This window comes from Balaenoptera borealis, assembly GCF_965194805.1.
Source record: "Balaenoptera borealis genome assembly, chromosome: 12".
NCBI classification, from domain to species: Eukaryota; Metazoa; Chordata; class Mammalia; order Artiodactyla; family Balaenopteridae; genus Balaenoptera; species Balaenoptera borealis.
Genome location: NC_138869.1, coordinates 72989179 through 73006760, shown reverse-complemented (window position 1 = coordinate 73006760; position 17582 = coordinate 72989179). Strand labels below are relative to the sequence as shown.

The 17582-nt window shown below is 39.5% G+C and overlaps 1 protein-coding gene across 3 annotated transcripts in view; it reads left to right on the top strand.

Annotated features, from left to right (window-relative positions):
- The window catches only part of BTBD9 (BTB domain containing 9), a 401740-nt gene that overhangs the window by 242602 nt on the left and 141556 nt on the right, over positions 1-17582 (top strand). For all 3 annotated transcript variants that reach the window (XM_082347838.1, XM_082347836.1, XM_082347837.1), the window contains exon 7: positions 16775-16884. In XM_082347838.1, coding sequence (XP_082203964.1) covers positions 16775-16884 — 110 coding nt within the window. The remainder of the gene's footprint in view (positions 1-16774; positions 16885-17582) is intronic.

Genomic DNA, 17582 nt, shown 5'->3' with positions numbered 1-17582 from the left:
TCATTCCGTTCTGTCATTTCCAGGCCACTCTCTCCTATTGCTGACACTCCCATGAGTGAAAGCTGGACTTCAATATCATCATCTTTCTACAGAGGAATTTTTATCTCTCCTCTGTGATGATATTTGAGCAACTATGCCATCATACCATCGTTATTTAATTCTATTGTATTTATAAGCAATTCTCCAACCTGCTGACGGTTGTCACTTAGAAACCTTACTAGTGTTTTTCCTTTCTTCTGCTATACTCATCAAATCCTGCCCCCTCATTCCTGCAGCTATGCACTGTCCCACCAGCATTTGGCTACCTTATAAAGGGAAGTTAAAAAAAAAAAAGAAATACTGTTTAATTGAGGTTTATATATACCAAAACATAAGCATCTAGTTTCATACTCTGTATAACACCCCTGGAATATCCTTTGTCCTTTGCTCTTTGGGAGTAACTGTACTCCTCTAAGAAGTAATTTCACATAAATATTATTTGCTTTGATGAACTTGAACAGTCTTTCAAGATTCTTGTATTCTTAAGCGCAGTTCTTATAATGATTACCTTTTGTTTATCCACATTGATTCATTCATTTAGCAAGCATTTGCGTATACTCATTGCATTCTACTGGGTGCTTTGAAAAGGAAAATGAACAAGAAAAGGTCTCTTGTTTCCAGGAAGATCAGAATTCAGTAGGGGAGGCCGAAAAGCAAACACTTAACTATCATAGAGTGTGAGACATGCTGTAATAGAAGTTATGTGAGCACTGATGAGGGAGGAATTACTGCTTCTTGGGATAAGTCAGTACTCATGGGAGACTACATAAAGCATGTACCCTTTGAGCTGGACTTTATAGGAAAAGTAAGGGAGTAAGGGGAGAAAGGTATGCCCAGGAGCAGAAACCACACTAGGAGGGCACAGACACCAGAAGTACATTGAGGAATGGCCCGTGAGTCAAACGTGGGGCATATGATAGAAGTAGCTAGTGATGCAGCCAGAAAAATGAGTGCAGACACACTGAAGAAGTGGAGCAGCAGTCCGGTAATCCAGAGCAGCATTAACCCCAAAGTAATTAATCTTTGCTCTTGAAGTATGTGTTTTTATTTATGCATGACTATATGTGTTTGTTATGATTTAGACTATAATCTAATTCCCACCCTTAGCTATACGTTAGAATCTCTGCCTCTTTCTAATTAAATTAGAATCTCTAAGGGTGGCATCCATATATTTTTTAAGCTCCCCAGGTGATTCTGATGGGCAGCCAGGATTGAGAGCCATGAATTCAGACCCCCTCAACATTTGAACAGGTAAAAAGAAGACCTTGTCTCATTAAAACTGGTAGAGGGATACCCTTAAGTCAGAACCCATTCCACCCGTAGGTTGGTAGGAAGCAGCAACCTCTACCTTTCTACTCAGAGCTCTTTCCCCTACAGCCTGTCTTTAAACGTGCTCAAATAACTTCCACTTACTAATGAATAAAACGGATCCTTCTCTTGACTCTACAGTCTCCCTCTAGCCATCATCCTGTTGTTCTTCTCTTCATAGCTAAGCCCTGTGCTTCCATTTTTATTTGTGCTCCAGCCAAGTGCAGTCAAGACTCAGTCCACTGCCCTGCCCACAGTTCTCCCAGGCTTCCAGGGTGTTGCATTCCTACACTTTGCACATGCTACTCTTCTCCCTGGATTTTTCTTTTACGCACATTTTTTCCTGGCATCACCCACTCATGTTTCAGTACTCAGTGATCACATCTGGGAAGCCTTCTCAAATCTTCCCAGTCTGGATTGGATGCCATTCCTTTGTGCTACTATGCTATTTTGTATAGTATTTGTAAAATAATATTTATTAATATATATTGTAATTATTGATCTGCATTAAAACAGTGGGCCTTTTAAGAATTAACTGATTCATATTTATTTCCATATCTAGTGCCTAACAGTATTCAGTATATAGTAGTTCCTCAATAAAAACATTGCTAAATTAATGATGTCAAATATAGTCATTTAATATTTTTGAGTACCTACTATTCGCTAGCTACCAATTACTGAGCCCTTAGAATGTGCCTGGTCAAGTACTGACCAACCACTTAATACATGTATCATTTAACCCCCCCAAAGTTAGGTACTGTTACTTTCCCTTTTATGGATCAGGAAACCAAGGCTTTGAGAAGTTGTTTCAAAACTGAATTGCTCTTTCTGGTGTCTTTTTTTTTTTTTTTTAATTTATTTATTTATTTATTTATTTTTGGCTGTGTTAGGTCTTCGTTTCTGTGTGAGGGCTTTCTCTAGTTGTGGCAAGCGGGGACCATTCTTCATCGCAGTGCGTGGGCCTCTCACTATGGTGGCCTCTCTTGTTGCGGAGCACAGGCTCCAGACGCGCAGGCTCAGTAGTTGTGGCTCACGGGCCCAGTTGCTCCGCGGCATGTGGGATCTTCCCAGACCAGGGCTTGAACCCGTGTCCCCTGCATTAGCAGGCAGATTCTCAACCACTGCGCCACCAGGGAAGCCCCCGGTGTCTTTCTTAAATTGGTATTTCACACTTAATCTGAACTGAGGGACTTCTTTAATGTAGGCTGTAAATTTTCTGAAGCATAATATATAATCATCCAATTATATTTATTTTGTAAATTGGCAGTATTACGAGTTGTCTCTGGTGTTTGACAAAGGACTTTTGTTTTTAAAAGATGGGATCCTGTGTGGCTTAACTAGTAATTTTTTTTCTTTTTGTCTAACATTTATACTTTTGCTAGCCCTTCAGTGAAAATAGAGGAGCAACAATTCATTCTGTTTGGGAATTAAGAGAGACCAAATGATTAAAATCAATAGACAGTGCCACAGCCTCCAATTCCCGATCCTCTCTCCCCACCAAAGAACCTCCTGAGCCAATAGTTTGAATGCCTTCCCTCATAAATAGAAAAATTGGCTAGTTCAACTTTCCCCCTCCTTTCCTTTTTCCTCCTCCCTGCTAATGAGCAGTGAAATGGCCTAATGACTGGGACCAGAGGGAGGGGAGAGCAGAAAAGAAAGCCCGAGTAATCCATACACTGAATTATCAGCCTCTGTGTAATTCAGTTTTCTTTGGCTTCCTTCTTTTTGGAGTTCAGCATTTTCAAGTTACTGAGGGATGCACTGTTTTTCCAGGCACTGAGATGAGCCATGTTTTCAGTTTCTGCCATGATCATTTTGATCCACCTGTGTGGGCTAGAGGGCTTGTGCTTCTGATGGCACTCCAGAAAGGAAGCTGGGAGGACTCTGAATGACACGGTTCCGTTTTCCACTGAGAGTCAAACACAGAATGGCCTTTTCATGCCCTTGTCTGTTTGAGTGTGCGTGATAGAGGCTGGAGAGCATTTGTGTGGCAGGAGCGGCCCTGGAAGATAAGGAAGGTGCTGAGCAGAATGTGAATGCAGCCCAGCTTCACATGAGCCCCGGAAGGGGAAATAGCTGTTGGTGGTGAAGGGTGAACATCTATCCTGGTTTGCCTGAGACTGAGTGGCTTCCTGGGCTGTGAGACTTTCAGTACTGAAACCAACACAGTCCTGGGCCAACATAGATGGTTGGTCATCCTGTGTGCCTAACTTAACTTTCCTTAGCTTAACAGAAAGTTCACAATCAGTTGGAAATTACTTCCTATTATCTTTAAATCCTGACTCACTGAATGAAAACAAACCAAAAACTTGAGAATTTTCTTGGACTCCTTGAAGTAAGCAGTAAAATTGAATGGACCCTTTTTGAAAGCTTTCCTCTTATTCCACCTGCACCTTGCACTCCAGTTGTCTGATTTAGAATCCTTGGCCGCCCTGCTCCCCACCCCTGCGAGGTATTTCTTTGTTCTTCCTCCCCCTCTCTTTTTGCTGCTGCTGCAGTAACTCCAAGGATTAAAGAGGATGTACAGTATATACTTTCTCTTACTTTGGCACTTGCTTCCCATGGCTCTGCTTAGATGCAGCTGGCTGGGCTGGGGCATTAGGAAAGCCTCCAGACGACCCACAGCTGAATCCATCAGGTCCCCTGCAGCAGCTGTTATCTGAACCAACTGGGTCGTGTGACAGCAGCAGAGGAAGGGTGCAGCACGAATGTGCAGGAAGAACACCAGACAAGCCTGTCTCTGCTCCAGAGAGTCTAAATCACCCCATCTGCATGTGGAGCATGGTGATTGTTCTGGAGAGAGTGGGAAGGGGAGGAGATGGTGTTTTTCCACAGTTATTAAGGTAAACAGAGCAACCAGTGCTGTCTGTGCAGCTGTTTCAGTGTGAGGTTGAGCTGAATTATTTTATTTTTACTTAGTGGGAATTAACACCGTCCCCCTTTCTTTCAGAGAGAGGGAGACTGTGGCTAACAAAATCACTCAATGATTTGAATCTTTCTGCAGAATGGTGATAATTTACGGGACTGTCTGGACATATCCCTGTTTGGACATTTAATTAGTGAAAAACAAGTCCAAAAGATAAAATAGCTAAATAATCTGAGACAACCATATGACGATGTGGTAGAAGGAATGGGACAAGGAAGGGGATGGAGGAGCAGCAACAAGGGGAAAATGTTATTTCAAGACTAGAAAGAAAAAAGAGTTGTAGCCCTCAGGCTGAAGACAGGGAAGGAGATGAAGAAGAATGGTTATTATCTCCTGTATTATTGTCCTAAGTACCAGACAGATTTAGAGGTGTCCCCTTGTGGCCACAGCAGCTTGGAAGATCCAAGGTCTCAGACTCAGTAAGTCCGGCAAAGATCCTTGATTGAACTTTTATCCTTATAGGAATAATCACAGGCATGGACATACTTTTGTCAAAAATAGTTAAGCTTTCAGGTAATGTTGGCAGAATGAACACACATTGATTCTCACATGCTTCAGAACAAGATCCTACTAAAATGACAGTAAAGGAATTTTTAAGATGTTAATCTATAAGGATAAAGAAAATGGGAAGAGGAGATTAAAAACAGGCAGATGAACAATTGGTAAATGATTTAACAGGCTCAGGAAAACTGAATCCTAAGCCACTAAATCCTCGAAGACTTAGGAGTTAGGGGCACCAGGCACCTTTGAAGCTGTGATGAAGGAGATAGGTAAGAAGGGGCTGAAATGAGAAGACTGGTTAACTATGTACTTATGAAACAATTAAGAGCTCTAGCTTCTCTTCCCCACTTCACAGAACTTTGACTGCTTCTTCCCCACTCTGATAGAAAACTGGAAATGTATTCCTTTTTTTCCAGATCTATTAAGATATAATTGACATATAACATTGTTTAAGCTAAACATGATGATATATAACATAGTGATTTTTTTTAACTTTTTATTTTATATTGGAGTGTAGTTGATTAACAATGTTGTGTTAGCTTCAGGTGTACAGCTAAGTGATTTAGTTATACATATACATGTATCTATTCTTTTTCAAATTCTTTTCCCATTTAGGTTATAACCTAATGATTTGATACACATATATTGTGAAATGATCACCACAGTAGGTTTATTTAACATTTCTGTCACCTCATAGAAGTACCTTTTCCTAATGGTGAGAACATTTAAGATCTACCCTCTTAGCAACTTTTAAATATATATTTCAAATATATAATACAGTTTGGTTAACTGTAGTCTCCATGCTGTACATTAGGTCCCCAGAACTTACAACTGGAAATTTGTACCAACTGACCAACATCTCCCCATTTCACTCACTTCCCAGTCCCTGGCAACTACCATTCTACTCTGTTTTATGAGTTAGGCTTTTTTAGATTCCACATATAAAGGAGATCATACAGTATTTGTCTTTCTCTATCTGACTTTGGAAATTTATTCTTTGATGAAGATAAAACAGGTAAAACAGAAGGTCTCTAAAGTGGGAAACCATGCATAGGTTAGAAAGGTCATACTATAGGAAGATTAGGTGGTCTGATGCTTAGACCCTACCTTTCAGTAATATCTCCCCTGCCACACATTCAGACGAATACCCCTACCCTGTTTCACCACTCTGAAACTCTGGTAGTCAAGCCCGTATTTCCCATGCAGAGGATTAGAAACATCTTTCTAGATAATTCAATCAGTCTAAGAGGGAAGAGCTAAAGAATCTGAAAGTGAGATTTTCCTGACAGTTGACCCATTCAGGCAACTATATTCTCAGAATTTCCTCTTGAGGAAAATGTCTAGGTTCCTTCCTGACAACCTTCTTGACAACCAGACATTTGAGGAAACTAATATGAAACATAAAGACTAAAACAAACAGGACAAAAAAAACTATATAGGGAGATGAAAACTTTAAAAAAAATTATTTCTATCTTCAGAGAGGTTAAATATGGCAATCTTAGACCAAGAAGGAAAAGCCATAAAAAAGGAACATTTGGAGAATAAGAAATACAGTTGGAAATTTAAAATATTAAAGCAGAAATGGAAAACTCGGTAGAGAGCACAGATGATAAAGTTGAGGAACTCTCCCACAGAGTGGAACAAAATCACAAAAAAATGACAGATAGAGGAAGTATGAAAACACAGGTAAAGATAAGGAGGTCCAATATTCAAAACTAGGAGTTCCATAAAGAGAGGTTAAAAAAATCCAAAGGAAGAAGTCAATAACAATAATTCAAGAACATTTACCAAAACTGAATTATCAATACGTGGATTTCCAGATTGCAAAGGCCTTCTGAGTGCCCAACACAGTAGAAGAAAATAGACCCATACTAAGGCATCATGAAATTTCATAATACTAGGGAAGCAGAGAAAAATCTGCATGTTTCCAGAACGGGACATGTTTTTAAAATTAAAAAAATAAAAGAGCGAAAAAGGAAGAGAGAAATCAAGTCAGGTATCATAATGATTTCTCAATAGCAAAACTAAAAACTTGACAGGCAGTAGAATAAGACCTTCAAAATTCTGGAAGAAAACTACTTCCAACCAAAAATCAAGGCTCTTTCTCTTAGTAGGGAAGAAAAACTGTGCAGGAAAGGAAAGTACTCCATATATTAGTTGTGAATAATATCTACATAATCATGATGTAAACACTGAGTATTGATTCAACCAAAGTTACAGTACAGTCTAAATTGGGGGATAGGAAAAGGGTACATATGGAGGAGAGAGCTAAAAAGTTGTCTTCCATAGTAGTAGATTGGTAGGTAAGGCCTAAAGCTGGAAAATCAAGAAGTAGCATTAAATGCATGATAATTATAGATGTGAGATAAATCCTGAAATAATCCATGAAAACAGGTAAGAACAGTTGCCTCTGGGGAGAGAAGGAAATGGAGCATGGGGGGAGTATTTTTCATAATAAATCTTATAGGCTATTTGACTTTTTAAACTATGTATGTGTAAAAGTTTCTTTGTAAAAGAAGAAAGAGAAATAGTTAAGCCAGTTTTGTTTTATTTTAATGAGGATTCCAAACACCACAGCAGTAGCAGTGACTACTAGTAATGTAATATTTACATTGTTTATTAAAAAATAAATCCTCTCTTACAAAGTATACATTTTAGTTTATGTGCATTTCTCTCATAAGTTTTTCTTTCCTTGAATTTCTCAGACAAGTGTAAGGATTGACATTTTCTTTCTGATCACTGACTTAGCACTAATGCTATACCAGTAAAGTCTAGGTCATGAATGGTTGAACTCTTAAGAAGCTTTGGGGAAGGAAAACAAAAATCCTTGCCAAACTACTCCACCTCCCAACCTGCTTGCTAATCCAGTAGAAATATGGTTTGGGACAGGCTTCAGGCTTCAGGTTTGGTTAGGACTTCTAACACAAAAGGCATGAGTATGGGGAAATGTCTTCTAAAATGATTGGGCAGACTGTTAGGTTTGAAGCTGTCTCATGTCTGCTCAGCCCCTACTATAAGCTGCAGACTCTGTAGGTCACCAAATAGTGCCACTCAGAACATCTTGCTCTTTTCTTTTCTCTTTTGCTTGTATTAAAGTTCTAACACATTGACAGATTTTAGGAGCAAAATCTCTTATACCAGTAGTGCTGAAATTAGTAATCCTTCATGCTGTTTGGAAGCTGGAGTGTACAGGCTTCTACAGCGAAATCAGTCATGCACTTCCGGCTTTAACAAACCCGGAGACAGAACATAGCCACACCAGTTTTGGCACCCAAGACAAAAATACTTCTGTTTCCTATTATCATTTGCATTCCCTGTGCTGTTGGTGTGAGTGTTCTTCTCAAGTTTTCTGTAGTATTTTTTTTTGTTTACTTTGACTACTCTGCCTCTGGTTGGTAGCTTTGTACCTAGTTATGCTGATACTTGAATTATGTGCTAAGTAAATCTCTGGATCTTTTTTTTTTTCTCCCTGATCAATTCTCTAGGTAAAGGTTGAGAACTTCCCAAGGGGCAAAGGAGGGTCCCTGAAGTTTTTTGTGAGCATAGAAGTCTGGGGATAGTAGGTGGCAAGTGTGTAGCTTTTCTGGGTTGAACTTGTTTTCTCCAAATATATTTGGAGAAAACAAATATATATATATTTCTTATATATATTCTTATATATATATTTCTTATATATTCTTATATATATATTTCTATATTTTTTTGAGAAATATATATTTCTCCAAATATATTTCAGTTAGTTCTCTGTTAGAAGCTGTTACTGCCTGGAACACAGGTTTCTTTACATAGCTCATAAGGAATACAGAGGCTTTGAGGGACGTGTGTTCTGTTGAGATTTGAAATCTCCAGCCTGATTGTATGAGTGTGTAGGGTATGAGTTTTCCATGAAAGGAAATAATGCATGCAAGGGCTAGCACATGGGATGTGTTCAGAAGCTGGTAGCTTTTATTTTAATTCCAGTGCTAGTTTCTCAGAGGTCCGGAATGAAGATTCGTGGTTTCCTTACTCCCTATGCTCTCTTTATTACTCTCTTGACTTGTCACTCAGTTTTCACTTCTGTTATTCTAACCGTCTTACGCAATTCCTGTCTTGTTTCTCAGTGTGTCAAATGTTTACATTCTTAGAAGGATTCTTAGATTTTTCTTCAGGGAGAGGCAAATTCTTTCTCCTTCTGTTTGCCTCTCTTCCTTCTGTATTTAATCTTCCACTCTAAAAGGAAAAAAAAGGACAGGCTCCTCCAGCCCTTAAAATGTTAAGTTATAGTAAGTAGCATATCTCTACCATAGTCTTAGGTTTAAAAAAAAAAAGAGAAACTTCCCTTACCCATCATGATCCTAAAGCAGGCTGGCTACAGGTCATAGTCACCAAATGAGTTCTTACAGATTCATAGGGAAACTAACAGATTTAATTTTCTTCTACTTTTTCTCTAGTGCACAATTCCATTAGACTCATTTGTCTACATTCGTGGAAATGCACAGCCTACTGGATAAACGGAAAAAGATAATGCAGCCATTTTAAAGATAAAACTGGTGAAATTCTCTCTCCCGCTCCCAGCATCTTGGGCTAGGGGAAAAGTTAATGAAAAAATGCAAATATTGAACTTTTGGTAATTTAGTTCTATTTCTTAAAATATACTTTGTGTTGGTTTCAGATGTTTTATTGAGTAATAAAATTGGTTAACAGTATTCCCACATGGGGATTCGTTCACAATAGCACATAACAGACAGAAGAAGGGATTGGTTTATACATATTCATGATCTTTTCCTCCCCTCCCCCTCCCTCCTCTGGCTCCTCCCTTTGTCTCTCTTCTTTCTTTCTCCTTTCTTCCCTCCCTCCCTCCCTCTCTCCCTTATTCATTTTTTATTTTATATCTTTCACTTGCCATTTTGTCTTTCTATAATCCCTTGAAAATTACAATCCGAAAAAATGCAGAGATAAAAAGAAAACGAAACCATGAAATAAATAAAATAAGACATTTCTTCCCACGAAATTCAAATCAGTTCCTCTTTCCAGACCCTAACAAACCTACTTAGTTAGATTTTTGCCTATATCCTGCTAAATATGTATAATAGGTATACTGTGTCTATATCGCAGACTCATTTATGGTATATCCATATTCTCAATCAGAGCTAGTCATGCCTTCCCATTTGACTCTTCTTTTATTCCTGCAGGGAGAGGTTTTATAACTGTTTATCCTTCCAGTTTAGCAAGTTTGTCTATGAAGTTCTATGCTAAATAGATCACCTACCAACCAGTGGCTAATTATTTGATTTTTTTATTTGTTGTCTGTCTCCTGACCTGAAATGTAAATTCCATGAGGAATAGATTTTATCTGTAGTGTTCAATCCCATATCCCAGCACCTAGCAGGAGTAGCTGACACATGGTAAATACTCAGTTAATATTTGTTGGATAAGACTGTGATCATCTGGGGGTGGGGGGGCGGGGCAGGAAAGGGATTATTTCTGTTTTAGCTATGTTTTGTTTTGTTCACAGGGAGGACTTTTAAAGTTCATGCTGCTAAATTTGGTGTTTTAAGGTTAGGCTACCATTTGTGAATAGGTCAGAGGCTCTTATGTCTTTCTCCTTACCACTACTACCAGTGTGGAGCCTGAGACGGAGAGAAATTAAGGAACTTGCCCCCAATTTTATACCTAATGCATTGTGACGCTCTGACTAGAACCTAGGTCATTCTTTCAGCTCAGTCCTGTCAAAAATCATACAGTTTGATGGGTTTTAGTCTTACCTTCTAAACTGCACTATAAACTTCTCCAGATGAAGGTTTATGTCCTGTCTTCCTGGTCCATTCCTCACAGTGCTTAGCAGAATTTCTTGTACCTAGTAAGTGTTTATTAAATCTTGATTAATAGCACATTTACTCAGTATACCTACAAGGCTATTGACTGGTAAATGTGCAAGCAGAAAATAGAAATGAATTAAATAAATTTACAGGTTATATCATTTTCATATGATTTATGTAAATAAATACTATAATTAAGTTCTTTTGTGATATTAATTTCAAATATGTTTTCATAGATTGAAGGCATATTATTATGGCAGGTTTTAGGTTCTGCATATTCGGGGGTGGGGAAAAAAAGCCTATTGTTAAAAATGCACATTTCCCTCAAATAAAAAACAACACTTAAATATTTATCTCTAATGTTGGAATGACTTTCTATTTTGGGTAGCACTGGGTTATGCTGTGTTAGTAATTATTTACCGATCTTATCCCTTCTGCATACTTGATTCTGTATAGCATCAATTTTCTCTGAAAAACAAGATGACTTCTTGTTTTGTTTGCCCTTCAGGTTGAATAGTGGAGTTGCTGGAACATGATTGCTCCCTCTGCAGGGGTAATGGTCAGACAGCATCAGGGCTGTTCTCTGAGACAGTAGCCTCTGCTTAGGCTAACTCTGGCAGAGTGTTTAACCTTTCAATAATTCTTCCTCTCCCAAATAAGCAAATGCTGCTGGGGCCCCTTGCTGAAGTCAGTAGAAGAGAATCTATAGCTCCACAGATCAGCCAGAGGGAAGGTTTTCTAAGAGTAACAAATCTGTTCTGTCGCAACATGCTTTTTCTAGAAGCTTTTTGTCATTCTGGCAGTAAACTGTTTTCCACTTGCTGCCTTAGCAACAAGACCTGAAGTCACTTCACCCTCTGGTCTGTGGTTTGATTATAAGAGCATTAACTTGGTACCTAGAACTAGAAGAAAATATCATACTGGGGAAACCCACATACATTTCCAGCTTTTCGGCTAGAGAATTATTTATGTACATTCTTCATATCTCCTTGAAAGGAAAGGTCAAATAGGAAATCGTGGAAATGGTGAATTCAAATCCCACATGGTCCTAAGTCTCTAGTAAATGCTGTAGCTAAAGTTCTTGTCAGGTGACTGCCTCTGGCCACAGCAAAGAACAGTTTTTCTCTGCAGAGTTCTCCATGGAGACCTCAGAGGAAGAGCCAAAATGTTAAGGATCCCTTCTTGTGCTGTTAAGGATCCCAGTCTTAGGCTAACCCTGGTTTTCTCAAGCATCTTTGTTTAACCCAAGAATGTAAAGTTCAATTTGAGAATAAAACTTTGTTTACCAAAGAATAAAATTCTGATGGATTTTGGCTTTAGTTGATCCCTTGAGAGCTAATTTAAAATTTTTTTGCTGAATTCAATTTTATCTTGTAGCAGAACCTGCTCAGTACAGTGTTAGATGATCTTATAACTAGAGGCAAAGGTTAAGGATCAACTGTAACCACAAGTAGGCTAAAGACTAAAGAATACCAAGACTAGAGGGTTCCAAGGGGTTTAAAGGGAGGGTGTACAAGTTGCTGTTTTTCTATATTCAGTTTGTTAAAGATGTATTGTATGTGACTTAGAAATGAAATACGGTAGCGTCCTGACAAGAAATGATGGAAAGATAGGTTAAGAATAGGAATTTGTAGTACCTTCCCAGGACAGGCAGGGAATACAATGAAATCTCCAAGGCAGAAATTTTCTAGGTCACAGTATTGTGATGTTTCTTTGTAAGAAGTGCTATTTTTCTTAATAAATTAAAACTCCAAACTTCCAGAGTTAGCACAAAAAAGAAACTCTTCTGTGGGCATGGGTAGCTGGACCAAATATGGGAAAAAGATTCTTCCCTTGTTTCCTTGTGCAGAGCTGAGTCAGGTCAAGAACATTTAAAATAGACTTTTCTAAAGACTAGGGGCTTAAAGCAGGAAATAACATAGAGCCAGGTAATCTGCGTTCGGAATGTAGCTTCTTTCTACATATACTGTGGGGCCCTAAGGGTAAGGACTAGCCCCTGCCCATGCTCTTGAAGTCCATCCTTGGGCCTGCCTATTCATGGATGCGGATGCACCACTTTAACAACCACAGTTAGGAATGCTCTCCCAGACAACCAGCAGTCTTGAAGTCCAAAAGAAATGCCGCCTCCAGCGACCTACTCTTTGCATTTCTATTTAATGATACTCTACTCTGCCAAGCACTGCATTAGACACTTTAAATACTTACCTCGTTTAAATATCATATAAGGCTTGTGTACTGACCTTTTATAGAGAAGGAAATTGTGGTTCAGAAAGGTTTAAGACATTTTTTTCCCCGAAGTAACACAGCTAATTAAGTGATGGGGCTGGGCTACACACCTGGTCCTGTTAGACTCTAAAGCAAGTACTTCAAAACTCTATAGTGCCTTTCAATTTCAGAGTGCTATCCTTGGAAGGTTTAGGTTTAGGTTTCATTTTTTTAAAGAAGAATCTCTTTTCACCCACAATATTATAGCTCCTAGAAACTTCTGCATTGAAACATCCTGTTTTGAACTGTGTTGAGGCCCCAGTCTTTGTCAGTGACTAGAAGACAGCTAACACAAGGAAGGGAGGAGACTATTGGAAACAGACTGTTACACCAGGGCTCATGTGAACAGCATTCATCCTCATCAGAAATGGCCAATCTGGGGCTTCCCTGGTGGTGCAGTGGTTAAGAATCCACCTGCCAATGCAGGGGACACGGGTTCGAGCCCTAGTCCGGGAAGATCCCACATGCCGCGGAGCAACTAAGCCTGTGCGCCACAACTACTGAGCCTGCGCTCTAGAGCCCGCGAACCACAACTACTGAAGCCCGTGCACCTAGAGCCCACGCACCGCAACAAGAGAAGCCACCACAATGAGAAGTCTGCACACCTCAACGAAGAGTAGCCCCCGCTCACCGCAATTAGAGAAAGACCGCGCTCAGCAACGAAGACCCAATGCAGCCAAAAACAAATAAATAAAATAAATAAATTTTTTTTAAAGACACTAAATTAAAAAAAAAAAAAAGAAATGGCCAATCTGTTGCATATCTGCCTTTCTCAGCACTAAGTTTTAATTATCTTCCAACTGTCTGAGCTGCTGTTGAGGACCTCAGAGAGAACAAAGGAAAGCTGTCATATTTTTCAGCAGCGCCCCTCTCTGCACACTGATGAAGTCACTAGCTGCCACTGCCCTTGTTATCAGGTTAAATCAGAGTCTGAGTGTGCATTGGAGAGATGATGTTGAAAGAAAAAAAGCTTAAGTTTTACCTCTTATTCAGAATCTTTTGTGACAGAGAAATGTGGCATCTGCTTCTCCTGTTTGGGTGTTATGACCCAGAAGCAAGTTTTCTTTTGTTTTTCAAAGAAAAAAAAGGAAAGAGAGAGAGGACTCTCTGCCATCACCAGCCCTTGGATTTTTCAGTAGCTTGGATAGCGATAACTTCTGCCTCCAGGATGTTCCCTTGTGAGCCCCATTAAGGAAATCTGCTTATGATCCAAGATGGTACCTTGATGGTGCTGCCTCCTTCTTCCTCTAGACATTGCTCATGGATCAGGGCATGCCTTCCCCTGAGCTGGACAGGGCCCCTGTGTTCTTAATGGAGAGCTCCAGGCTGCCCTACCAGTCACTGAAGTTGGGGGATTAGTTAAAGCCTGTTTGCTGTTTCTAGTCAAGATCTTCAGTAAAGGATAGAGTCCTATGCTAAACAATTCCTTGCTGGAAAAAAGGAGCATGGCTTCTTTCTTGTGACTTTGTTACCATTTTTAAATGTGTATTTGAGTAAGGACTTTATGCCATTTTTGTAAATTAGGCTATAATTTTATGTAGACTTAGAAAGTATTGTAGAACTAGAATAATTAAACTTGTTGTGAGCATTACATATAACAGGCTAATCAGGAAGTGTGATGTACAGTGGTGAATTGCTAATTTGACCTCAGGATTATGCAGCAGAGATAACATTATCTTCATTTATATAGAACTTTTTATCTGGAGGCATCTCTCAATGCTTTTGCAGTCATACATATTATCTTGTTAGTTATCACAAACACTATCATTAAGGCTGTAAAATGTATTCCAGTATGATTTTTTATTTTCAGTTTCCTATAATTGGGGGACAAGGGAGGGGAAGGTTCTGTATTTTCTCCCACTCCTGATATTTGCACCAGGGTAAAATTTGGGAAATGACTGTTATCTAAACTAAGAGAGCCTGGTTCCATATAATGTTTTGAAAAGAAAGTGGGGGGGACACTACTGCATCCCCTTAGGTCAGCCTGAACTATTTAACCTTAAGAACTGCCAGTGGGGAAAGGCCCTATTAGTCCCTTCCTGGCTCCTCTGCCTTGCACAGTATTAGGAGAGCTATCTCTCCTTTGAGAGATTTGACCTAGGGAACAGGAAAATGATCTGATCAAATTCCACCAAACCACATTCCCTCCATTCCCTCCAAGATTGCAGACAGCAGCACTCAGACTGTCACGACTATGTGCGGTTGAAAGTGCTATGCTTGTTGAGTTCCTGTGGGTTTAAGGAAATGGGCAAAATTAGATTCAGGCCAAGGTGCCAGGCTTAACACACCCCTTCCGCTCCAGAAAGCCCAGAGAGATTGTTACTGCCTACAGTAAAGAACCACACAGTCCGTTCTACCCAGATCATTTAGAACTTATTTTAAATGAACCCCACCCACCCACCCAAAACCAGTAAAATCAGCACCTTCTGTCTGCCTTGAGGGCTTGAGAGAACGGATCAGGGCCAACCTCCTGCTTACCCAGAGGGCTCTGGTGAGCACTGCAGTTGCCCTGACTCTCCACACAGGAAGAGCGGTGTCTCCCTGCAGTGGATATGGGAACACTGAGCAGCCAGTCCAGGAGAAAGCATTACTATCGGTTATGAAGATGAGCGATCAGCTCATGTCAAGGAGCAGGTGGCTAAATGAGGTGCACAGGGAATGCGGTGAGATTCAGGTTTGAAGAAACAGGAGGGAGAATAGCCCACGATACAAAACCCCCAAATATAGCCTCTTTTATGTGAATTTTTACAGTTGGCATTTACATTATACAGTTAACTTGGAGTAACGAGAAATGTAAGGAAATTACCGAATTAGTGAACAGCGGTTAACTCAGACGTAAAATTGTATCATCTTAAGTGGAAGGTTGTTTTACATAGTGGAGGGAACATATTACTAAAACCTTGCCCAGTCTGTCGTCTCCTAATTGAAATCTGGTCGTTTAGTATGCCCCATCCTTCAGAGCACATAGTTCATAATTTGAGAGAGCGTTATCAGTTAATCTAGTTCTTTTTCTTCTTATTCTTCTTTTGAATTCCAGTAAGACTGTGTGTGGCACATTACATTCCCTCTGAAATTGTGTGACACTCAGAAGAGTAAGTTTGTCTGTTCATTAACCTGTGAACTGTCAGGTCCGTTTGAAGAGTGAAAGGAGCAAGTTGCTCCAAGGTTAATGCTTGTTTGTCAGAGAGGGTGAACAGGCCGAGAGGCTCGAGACTTGCCCTGTGAAACTCTGCACTGTATGCAGATGCCAGATCCGGGTGGCCAGGCGGGAGGCTGCAGAGCAGGCTGGGTCGCCTCTGCTGATCACTTCCTCTGGTCAGGAGAAGGCTTCCTAGCAGTCAAGTGGGGGGCTGGCGTAAGTATATAGGGTTAACTTCCTAACAAGGATTCAGGAGCAATATTAAAATACAAGAAGCTGTGAGTGGTTTTCAGTAGTTTCCGTGGATTTTTACTTTCAACAAGAAAGCAGTATTGATTTCATGCATTTCATCCAATGGATGAAAGCTTTCATTGAGTTGGAAAGCATTTGACTTTGTGTGTGTTTGTGCACCTGTGCACAGGCACATTCCTAACCACAAAGCAAAGATAGAAGCTGTTTGTTATTCTCCAGTGTAAGTGTCTCATGGATATACAATTGTACTGACATTCAGGGGTTGAGCTGAGCAATCCCTGGTTTGATTTTGTAGGTAAACCAAATCTAAGTTCTACTTCATTCTCTGGAAAGTGGTACCTCCTTAATTTTGCTGTAATTCTTCCAGGCTCAGTTGGAGCTGGCCCTAAGGAGCAGGTACAGGGTCTGAAGCCATTTCAGAGTCTCCTTTAGTCCATGCTCTGGTACACTGTATGTTTACATAGTGTATCTTATTCTGTTATCTTTGGATTCGTTACGACGGAAGCTCATTTTCTTCAACAGATTTTCTTTTCTTTTTACCCCCAGGTATATTCGAATAGTTGGGACTCACAACACAGTGAATAAGATTTTTCACATTGTGGCTTTTGAATGTATGTTTACAAACAAAACCTTCACTCTGGAGAAGGGGCTATTAGGTAAGTGTTACAATTATATTTTTGTGTATACACTTAGATATTTTATCTTCAAATATTTTGTAATTCCATTAACTCATCTTAATTCACCTCTTAATCAGCTTTGACTAAGAACTCTGGTTGATTTGAATGACTTATGGCTGAGTGACATAGAGAGGGCTTATATTTTTAGAAGTAGTCAAAATAATAATTCCAGTAAACTTAAAAGAATGTAAATATTGTACTAGTAGTTAAGAATTGAAAATGTTCTAGTGATTCATTCAGATTTGCTATGTGGGGAATGCTTATGATAGGCAAAGCCTCTCAGACCAAAGGCTTTTCTATATTTAATGGTAGGTAGGGTCAGGGAGGAAGTTGCTATATTATTGATCCAATGCTCCTACTTTCCAAGGCTATGCAGGTATTTTGGCCTCTGATTTGATATGAATGGTGTACTCAGCTATGAGAATATCTTCTTTTCATGGACACAGCAGTCCATATTTGCCCTACTTTGCCAAATTCACCTCAAGAAAATGCCTGCATATAAATTTAAATAAGACCAGAGTAACTAAATTATTGTAATGAAAATTAAGTTATCTTGTGGGAAATATGGCCTGGCTGATCTTTCGAAAGGGCATTTTAAATTTTGTTTAGTTGTCTATTTGGTTGTTTTCTGTTATGTTTTGTTTTTGCTTTTGTTTTAGGTAATATTTAGTCTGGCT